Source organism: Marmota flaviventris, assembly GCF_047511675.1.
Source record: "Marmota flaviventris isolate mMarFla1 chromosome 5 unlocalized genomic scaffold, mMarFla1.hap1 SUPER_5_unloc_1, whole genome shotgun sequence".
In the NCBI taxonomy this organism is placed as follows: Eukaryota; Metazoa; Chordata; class Mammalia; order Rodentia; family Sciuridae; genus Marmota; species Marmota flaviventris.
The window spans coordinates 744,623-755,266 of NW_027287679.1; the positions used below are offsets into that span (position 1 = coordinate 744,623).

Consider the following 10,644-nt stretch of genomic DNA (forward strand, 5'->3'; position numbering starts at 1 on the left):
GACTTCTCGGCCCTGCCTCACTAACTCTCACATCACATGGAGCTCTGTGCATGTGACAAATCAGTCTATGTGATATGGTTCACGGCAGCCATGACTCCCTCAAGGTCACAGTGCATGGTTCTGTGCTTGTGACCAGATGGGGCCATGTGACCTTATTCACTGCAGCCATTCCCTAACATAGAGGAGTAGTAGACCCTGGTTGCAGGTGAGGGGCTGCATTGGTGGGACCAATTCACACCCACATGCATTGGGAGAGCTGGATCTGTGATGTCTGCTTAAAGAGCTAATGGGCAGTGCTAATGAGTTTCTCATCCTGAACCCACAGGATTTCACGTGGTTCCATAAACCAGTCACAGAGGCCAAATGCCTGTCACTTAGTCACATTCATATAAATCATTAACATTAGGTGTGTGACAAAGTCCTTCTTCTTGTTAGTTGGGTGCAGCCCAAGAAGCCCACTGGGTAGTTGTCTGCTCAGGGCTTCTGAGGGTGGCACTGGCCTGCAGAAAATTTTATGTGTAATTCGAAATGAATAAAATCACTTGCTAAGTCTGCAGGGGAGAAGAGGTCTTTGTTCTCTGTAGCCCATGCTCCTAGCATTGAGCTATGATTGACAGGTGTCTCTCAATGGCCCTGAGGGGAAGAGACCCTATTTGTTCATGGTGATGTCCCTAGTACATAGAGCAGCAGCAGCACTGAAGTGCGTCCTCAATAAGTGTGTGCTGAGTGGACAGGAAAGAGTGGCTGTGGCCTCAGAAATGCCATGGAGATAAACTGACCCAGAGCAATGGCCACTGATGAGCAGCAGACTGTGGTGGACATAAGAAGCAAATTGTAAAGGCTCAGGGCATTCAGGATTTCAGGCACTGGGCATGTCCAGTGTGGGAACATAAGACAAGGTGTCCTATCAGTCTGTGCTCCTCAGAGTCCAGCAACATGGCCCACATGTTCAGTGGTCCCTTCCCATCACATAGCAAAACCCAGGATGAACTTGATTGGCATTTCAGAGACTCATCTCTCTTCACCTCTGTGTTTTCTCTTTAGAGACTCTCTCTGAAGAACTTGGTAAGTTCTATGTCTCTGTTCTATGCTCACTTAAAATTCCAGCCATTTTGTCCTCCAAACACTGATCTCTCCCTGTGATTGATTACAGAGGAACGAAGTTCAATAGGAGGGATAGGTAAGTGAAGCCCGTCCCCCTTGTCCCGCATGCCCATTACTGCAAAACCTCACTGTCCCCGTCACCCAGCTAACCCTGGATGTGTCCATCTCATTGCAGATCTGGAGGAAGCTCGGAGATATGCAGGTAGGTGCACAGAGAAGGAGGTGTGGCTAAGAATGGCCTCATGCCTGTCCTCTAAGCTGTCTGGGATTCTATTGTGTACAAAAATTTCTTCCCATATGATCCAGAGGATGCAAGTAGGCAAAGACAATGCTTAGACACTGCATGTAGGGACCTAAGTTGGTTAGGACCCAAGTCCCGCTATGGGAGAGGTGGTCTAGCTAGACTGCCATAAATGCATGCATGAGCTCTGGGCAGCACAATCACTTCTGACCTGACAAGCAAGCTCTGCTCCGTGAGGAGCATGTCCCCACCATCCCCTTGTGAACACCACCACAGGACTTTCTGGGGTGATGATGAAGAGATGGCATTTGCTGGTAAATGGATGGAGTTATACTGGTCATGTGTTCACATATGAACACAGGAAAGATATGTCTGGTTCATTCTATTGCCCTTTCTATTGTTATCCATGCTCCCTCCCCTTCATTCCCCTTCATCTAATCCAGTGAACTTCTATTTTCCCTTATGTTGTGTTAGCATCTGAATATCAGGGACAACATTTGGCCTTTGGTTTTTTGGGTTTAGCCTATTTCACTTAGTATATCATAGTCTCCAGTTCCATCCATTTACCAGCAAATGCCATAATTACATTTTTCTTTATGGCTGAATAATATTCATTTGTGCATAAGTACCATGTTTTCTTTATCCATTCATCTTTGGAAGGGCACCTAGATTGATCCCATAGCTTAGCTATTGTGAGTTGAGCTGCTGTAAATATTACATGTTGCTGCATCATTGTAATATGCTTATTTTATGTCCTGTGGGTATAAATGAGGATTGGGATAACTGGGTTCTGCTCTAAATTTTCTGAGGAATCTCCATACTGCTTTCCAGAGTGATTGCACCAATTTTCAGTCCCCCAACACTGGATGAGTGTACCTTGTCTCCCCACATCCTCACCAGTGTTTTCTCTCACATATATTCTTGATAATTGCTATTCTGAGTGGAGTGAGAAGAAATTTCAGTTTAATTTTAATTTTCACGTCTCTAATTGTTAGAGATATTGAGCATTTTTTCAATTGCTGATTGATCATATTTCTTTTTCTGTGAAGTGTCTGTTCATTTCTTTGCCCATTAATTGAAAGTGTTATTTATTGTTTTCATCTTAAATTTTTTGAGTTCTTTATACATCCTGGAGATTAGTGCTCTATCTGAAGTGCAGGTGGCAAAGATTTCTCCCATTCTATAGGCTTTCTCTTCACATACCTGATTGTTTCCTTTGCTGAGAAGAAGCTTTATAGTTTCATATCATCCTATTTATTGATTCTTGATTTTACGTCTTACACTTTAGGAGTCTTACTGAGGAAGTGTGTTCTTAGGCCACCATGATGGGCCTACGTTTTCTTCTAGTAGGTGCAGGCTCTCCCGTCAAATGCCTATATCCTTGGTCCACTTTGAGTCGAGTTTCATGCAGGGTGATGAATACAGTCTTAATTTCATTTTCCTGCATATGGAATTTCAATTTTCCCAGCATCATTTGTTGGAGAGGCTATATTTTCTCCAATATATGTTGATGGCACCTTTGTCTAGAGTGAGATAACTGTGTTTATTTGGGTTTGTCTCTGTGTCTTCTGTTCTGTACTATTGGTCTTCATGTCTGTTTGGGTGCCAGTATCCACCCTTTTTGTTAATATAACTCTGTAGTGTAATTTAAGGTCTGGTACTTTGATGCCTCGTGCTTCTCTTTCCTTACTCAGGATTGCTTTGGCTATTGTGGGCCTCTTATTTTTCCAAATTATTTTTATGAATTCTTTCTATTTCTATGAATAATGTCATTGGACTTTTAATAGGAACTGCATTCAATCTGTATAGTGCTTTTGGTAGTATGGCCATTTTCACAATATGAATTCTACCTATCCTGCAGAATGGGAGGTCTTTACATCTTCTGAAGCCTTCTTCAATTTCATTTCATAGTGTTCTGTAGTTTTCATTATATTTCATTGTCCTTCATCTCTTTTGTTAGATTGATTCCCAAACATTTTCTGAGGCTATTGTAAATGGGGTAGTTTTTTAATTTCTCTTTCAGTTGATTCATCACTGATGTAGGGAAGCAATTGATCTTTGGGTATTAATTTAAATCTCGCTAATTTAATGAATTCATTTAAAAGTTTTCTGTTGCTGTTTTTTGGGGGGTCTTCTAAAAATAGAATCACGTCATCAGCAAATAGTGATAGTTTGGGGTTCTTATTTTCCTATTCATAAACCTTTAATTTTTTTTTTCTTCTATTTGCTCTGGCTGGGGTTTCCAGGACTATTAAATAGAAATGGGGAAAGAAGGCATTCCTGTCTTGTTCCAGTTTTCAAAGGAATGTTTTCAGTTTTTCTCTATTGGGATCTATCAAGTTAATCATGTGATTCTTTTATTTAAATGTATTGATATGATAAATTCCATTTATTGATTTCCACATGTTGAACCAAAGTCGAATCCCTATGATGAACTGCACTTAATCATGGTGCACCATTTTTTAAATATGTGTTTGTAGGAAATTTGCCAGTATTTTATTAAGAACTTTTGTATCTATGTTCATCAAGTATATTTGTCTGAAGTTTCCTTTCCTTCATATGTTTGTCCAGTTTGGGTATCAGGGTGATACAAGCTTCATGGTATGAGTTGAAAGGGTTCCCTCCTTTTCTATTTCATGGAATAATTTGAGGAGGATTGGTGTTAGTTCTTCTCTGATGGTCTGGTAGAACTCCACTGAGAATCCATCTGGTCCTGGGCTTTGGTTTGTTGGTAGGCTTTTGATGGCATTTACAATGTCATTGCTTGAAATTTATCTGTTTAAATTTTCTATATCATCCTGATTCAGTTTGCGTAGGTCATATGTCTCTAGAAATTTTCTGATGTCTCAAGACTTTCTATTTTATTAGAGTATCAATTTTCAGGGTAATTTCTGACTATTATTTCTATTTCAGTAGTGTCCCCTGTGATAATTCCTTTTTCATGCAAATAATTAATTAATTATAGCAAGTAATTTAGTAATATGAAACTTCTCTCTTTGTTAGCTTGGCTAAGGGTTTATAATTTTTTTTATTTTTTGCAAAGAACCAACTTTTTCTTTCATTGGTTTTTTGGGGGGATTTTTTGTTTGTTTCGAGTTCATTGATTTTAGCACTAATTTTAATCATTTGATGTCTTCTAGTGCTTTTGATGTTGATTTGTTCTCTTTCTAGTGCTTTAAGATATAATATTGAACTATTTATTTGTTGACCCTCTATTCTTTTAATGAATGAGCTCAATTCAATGAACTTTCCTCTTAGGACTGCCTTCATAGTGTTCCAGAGATTTTGTATATTGTATCACTATTCTCATTTATGTGTAAATATTTTTAATTTTATCCCTGATTTCTTCTGCTACCCATTGGATATTCAACAGCATATTATTTAAATGTTTCCAGTGTTAGAGTAGCTTCTATTTTTTATTTTATCATTGATTTCTAATTTTAGTCTATTATGATCTGATAAAATGCCAGGTATTATCTTTGTTTTTTGTATTTTCTAAGAGTTGCATTGTGGCATAAGATATGGTCTCTTTTAGAGAAGGATCTGTGTGCTGCTGAGAAGAAAGCATATTTAGTTATTGATGGATGAAATAGTCTATATATGTCTGTTACATCCAAATTATTAATTGTAATTTTTTGTTCTGTAGCTTCTTTTTGTAGTCTATGTTTGGGGGATCCATCCAGTGGTGAGATAGGTGAGTTAAAGTCACCCAGTATTATTCTATTGTTGTCTATTTGATTCTTGAAATTGAGAAGTGTTTGTGTGATATATATAGATGCTTCATTGTTTGGGGCATAAATGTTTATGATTGATATGTCCTGTTGATGTATAATTCCCTTTAAAAGTATGAAATTTCCTTCTCTGTCTCTTCTGATTAACTCTGCCTTCAAGTCCACTTTATCTGATATGAAGATGGAAACCCCTACTTGTTTACTAGATCCATGTAAATGACATGATTTCTTCCCATCCTCTGACCTTCGGTCTGTGGATGTCTTTGCCTATGAGATCAGTTTCTTAGAAACAGCAAATAGTTGAGACTTATTTTTTAATACAATCTGCCAGTCTATATCTTTTCCTTAATGAGTTAAGGCCATTTACATTCAATGTTTTTACTGAGAAATGATTTTTGTTATCCTTATCATTGTGATTGATTTATGATTTTTAATTTGAATTAGTTTATCCCTTGACTTACTATTTCTTTAGTGTATTTCCCCCCTTTGCTAGATTTCACTTTTATTTTTTATTTCTTTTTCATGAAATACTTAATTGAGTGTGTATTATAGTGCAGACTTTCTAGTTGTGAATTATTTTAACACTGTTTATCATGGAAGGTTTTATTTCATCATCAATTCTAAAGCTTAATTTAGCTGGGTATAGTATTCTTGGCTGGCATCCAATTTGTTTTAGAGATTGGCATATATCATTTAAAGACCTCCTACCATTGAGGGTCTTGGTGGATAAATCAGCTGAGATCTGGATTGGTTTCCCTATAAATGTGAGCTGTCATCTGGCTGCCTCTAAAACTCTATCCTAGTTCAGGTTGGCATTTTCATAATAATGTGCCTTTGGAAAGGCATGTTCTAATTCTGTATATCTGTGGTTCTGTTAGCCTCCTGCAGTTGATTTGTTATTTCATTCTTTAGATTTGGGAAATGATATTACTTCATTGAAAAGATTGGGCATTGTTTTGATTTGAACCCCCCGAGGCGTCATCTATCCTTATACATCTTAAATTTGTTTTTTTCAGGTTATCTCATATTTCTCAGAAGTTCTGTTCATGGTATCTTAATATCTCTTCTCCATGGTCAACTATATTTTCAAGATTACACATTTTCTGTTCATTGCCTGAAACTCTGTTTTCCAAGTGGTCTAGTCTGTTGGTGATGCTTTCCATTGAATTTTTAATTTGGTTTCCTGATTCCTTCACTTTGAGGATTTCTGCTTGATTTTTCTTCTCAGAATTTCTATCTCTTTATTGAAATGATCTTTCACTTTCTGTATTTTTCCTCTGATTTCACTCCTTACATCATTCTTTACCTCATAGATCAACTTAACTATGTACATTCTGAACTCCTTCTCTGACATTTCTTCCACTGTGATGTCAATGGATTTCTTCCACTATGATGTCAATTATTGAGGTATCTTGGTTTGTTTGGGACAACAAGTATCATGATTTGTTCCATTGCTTTTTCCTGTTGTTTGTGTATATGTACAAATCTAACACTATGGATCTGAGGCAGTAGAAATTCTACCCTATGAACTTATAGTGTCCCTGAAGGTTTCCAGTATCTCACCATTTAAGGGGAAACAAATAATAACAACAAACAATGCAAACAATATACAGCATTAAAACAAAAGTTCCTGCTATGACTTCTAAATGTTAATTGTCACAATAAATAGAAATGATACATTATTTCCTACACACAAAAAAACAATGAGTTTGCAAAAAGTGTTTACAATTTTGAATACGGTGGACAGGGAGAGAACAGAAATGATATAAGATGTGATGACTATGAGGGAAGAGGAGAGAAGATAGAAGTAAAAAATTAAAGGAGTCATGAAAGAGAGAACAATAGTGATCGGCTGTTAGCAGAAGAAAAGAGAGAAAGAGAATCCAGGGAAAGAGAAAAGGTAGAAAAATATATATTTTTTATATAATATATATTTAATATATTTACATATGTAAATTAAAAGTTCCATAAATAAATATAAAAGAAGATTTTCAAAAACTGAAATATACTAATCAAACATCCTAGTCTTCCTAAAACTAATTTATGAAAGATAACTGGCTTCAAAACTGCTAGGAATGAGAAAAAACTCACAAATATGAATATGTATAAATGTCCATGAATTATCAAAGTCACAATTATACACTGAAAAGGAGAAAGGAAAAAAATTCAAAGAAAATTAAAGAATTTTTCTGTTGCAGTTTAAGATTCTCACTCCTTTCTCAGCAGTGTTAGGTGAGGTTCTCTGGAGTGTGATGCTTGCTCCTCCCTCAGGGTGGGGTTGCTAGAGTGACAGAGGCAATGCCATAGGTCAAACTCCTAGAGGCGGGGTTTAGGCATGGTGGGGCTCCAGGCCCTTCCCTGCATGCCAGTTGGTCTGGAGATTTTAAATCAGGCATCTCCAGGGCCCAGCAACTGCCCGTCCATGCTGGAAGTCTGCACCCCAGGATCTCCCTGGGTTTCACTCATGTGATGGAGGAGCAAATTCTCAGTCCACTATGTCACCTGCAGACCTCACATTTCCTGGTCTTGGTTTCAGTCTCCAAACTCAGTCTCTCCAGCCCCACCCTATCAAATTCCCAGCTAGGTGGGTCTCTCCAAGCTTGTCCTGCAAGCAGCAGCTTGGAGGGGGAGGGGAAGAGCTGGGTGGGTTTCCAGGACCTATGTCCCCTGTGTAAACCTCTCTCCCAGTTTGATTTTCTCCAGGTTACTTAGGCACATTCTGTGTAATAAAGTGTGGGTTTGCAAGACTTATATTTTGGGATAAACTCGAGTTAGCCAGGAATTTGTGCCCTCAGCTGCTGCCCCCATGCCATAGCTGCAAAATGATTCTTCTGTCCTCTTCAGGTAGGTAGGAGAGAAGGGGCTTCTTTCCCACAAAGGGATGCAATGCAGTGCAACTTTTAGTTTAGCTGGATAGTGGTTTTGGTGTCTAAACTCTTTGGACCCAGACATACCTCAGGCCTCCTTATAATGCAGTCACCTTTAATTCTCTTCTCCCTCAACTTTGCTGGTGGAGGGACCACTCTGGCTGGTGCCTCCATCCCCAATAGTGGCTGCGGCACTGGGGATTTCTTCCTTATTTTATTATATTCAACCTCCTGAGTCCTTGATCTGCTTTAAATTCCAATTGAACCCCCCCACACAAACACCTTATTTTGTTCACCGACCTTGCTGAGAATCTACCTGTGTATTTCTTGGTCTCACACCACAGAACTGCCAAGAAAGTGACCCTCTCTATTCCTCTATCATAACTTCCCCCCTCCCCCAGTGTCTTTTCTTATGCTCACAAGTGACTCATCTCCTTCCTTCTGCAGAGGACATCACACTGGATGCAGACACAGCTCACCCTTCTCTTCATGTGTCACACAGTGGGAAACATGTCGAAACCCTGCCTATGAAGCAAGATGTTCCTGATAAATCTGCTCGATTTACTCTTGCCCCATTTGTGCTGGGCCAAAAGAGCTTCTCTAGTGGCCTTCACTACTGGGAGGTTGAAGTACCAGACAAGTACACATGGAATGTAGGGCTCTGCTTGGATTCAGTTAAACGAAAAATATCATATAATTACACCAGTCCTGAGAATGGTTTCTGGTCCATTTCCCGGATTGATAGGAGGTATGATGCCCTTTCTGTGCCACGTTTTGTTGTTAATGTTGAAAACCCACCCCTTAAAATAGTGGGGATATTTTTACAGTATGAGAAAGGGTTGATCTCTTTCTATGATGTGAAGGCATCTTCCATTCTCTATACTTTCAAAAGCAAGTTCACCCAGCCTTTGAAGCCATATTTTTCCCCTGGGCCTCATATCCCAGGAGAAAAACAGGCGTTTAAGATCCTCCAGGTGCCAGGTGGTTCTCGCTTTCTCTAGAGTCTCCAGGGGTCATCCTCATAGACAATGAAAGCAGTGGCCATTCCCCAGCCAGGATGCTGCAGGGCTGGGGTTAGAGGAACCCCCAAGGGCCCTGGCTTCTCCCAGTCTTGGGGGACTAAGGGTGGTCCTGCTCACGTGGCCAGTTCCACTGCTCATTAAACTCTGCCATCCTAGCTAATTACTACTGAAACTGATTAGCTTCATTTCTCAACAAACATCTCTTTGATGTTTCTCACCTTGCCTCACTGTCAATTCAGAGTATTTTACTTTCACTAATAACCTATTGGTTCTTCAGAGCTAAACATCAAGTACTGCCTATTTCCACAAATTTCTTTGATCCAAAATCAGTGACCTGAACCCGGTTTTATACACAGAGCCATGACCTCAATAAACTTGCCTCTTGTAGCAACTGACACACCTGTACTCAAAGAGTTTTTTATTCAAGAAGCACCATATATGGGCTGGGGATGTGGCTCAAGCGGTAGCGCACTCGCCTGGCATGTGTGCGGCCGGGGTTCGATCCTCAGCACCACATACAAACAAAGATGTTGTGTCCGCCAAAAACTAAAAATACAAATATTAAAAAAAATTCTCTCTCTCTCTTTAAAAAAATAAAAATAAATCATCTAAATTATAAAAAATATAAATAAAAATATCTGTATGAAATTTAAAAAAAAAAAGAAGCACCATATATCCCTCTCCAAGTCCCTACATTATATAACATATTTTCTTATCATCATTATCAATTTTATATATTTAATTAACAAATGTTATGTAAATTCGTGGCATACAGTCAATTTGATATTGAGAATCCATTGTGCCATTTTTACCAAAATTACATTAAGAGACACAGGGTGTATATAAAATTTCAAGGAACTCTTCACCTTCCAATATAAAATCAGTAAACCTTGAGCAGTACTTCACAGTGCTCACTGACTACTTCAAGTCCATCTAGTCATTCTCTGCTCTGTGCTAACCATAGGCTAAGATTCTTATACATTTTGTAGATCCCAAGGTAAGTGGTCAAACTGAGCTGCCAAAAGTAGATTAAAGGCCAAACTGGAAGGTCAGTTCCAAGACTTCTCCTTCCTCCCAAAGTCACCCAGCTGCATAAATGGAGCCTCTGAGAAACAAAGCAAGACACATACCCCAGAAACATTGATAGGAAGCTCAAAGTGTCCTAAATGCCACCCACAGATTAGCTCAGGTGAGCAAAACCCCAGGGAATTAAAGAGAGATTTGAACTCTCACACATTGCAGTTTGGAGAGCAAAGTCACACATCAGCTCAGGGAAGGTTTGTGGCATATTCTCATGAAGGTAACCAGAAAAGCATCCTACGATCCTCATAGTTACATGTTGGAAGGAAATGAAAACATGTGAACACATGTGCAGGCACTAAAACTTCAAGCAGCCTTATTAATGATATCTAATACCTGGGACCAACACAAATGACTCTCACTTGAAAACTGTATGAATAAATTGTAATTGATTCACAAAATGAATTTGAAAATTTGACAATTTGTTTTTTTTTAATTTTTTTTAGTTGTAGGTGGATACAATATCTTTATTTTATTTAATTATTTTTATGTGGTGCTGAGGATTGAACCCAGGATCTCATGAGTGCAAGGCAAGCACTCTACCACTGAGCTACAATCTCAGCCCAAAATTTGACAATTTGACATTTTAGAATCAAAAC

General features: G+C 38.7%; 1 protein-coding gene across 5 annotated transcripts in view; it reads left to right on the forward strand.

The window, feature by feature from the left end:
* The window catches only part of LOC139703599 (butyrophilin subfamily 1 member A1-like), a 21,861-nt gene extending 12,501 nt beyond the window's left edge, over window positions 1–9,360 (forward strand). For 3 of the 5 annotated variants that reach the window (XM_071607084.1, XM_071607086.1, XM_071607085.1), the window contains 4 exons: window positions 1,045–1,065; window positions 1,154–1,180; window positions 1,280–1,306; window positions 8,391–9,360. In XM_071607084.1, the coding sequence (XP_071463185.1) occupies window positions 1,045–1,065; window positions 1,154–1,180; window positions 1,280–1,306; window positions 8,391–8,944 (629 nt within the window). In that variant the 3' untranslated portion in view covers window positions 8,945–9,360. Of the gene's footprint in view, window positions 1–1,044; window positions 1,066–1,153; window positions 1,181–1,279; window positions 1,307–6,092; window positions 6,528–8,390 lie in introns of those variants that run through there. The other 2 variants (XM_071607088.1, XM_071607087.1) reach the window with 2 other exon arrangements.
* Window positions 9,361–10,644: the final 1,284 nt, after the last annotated feature.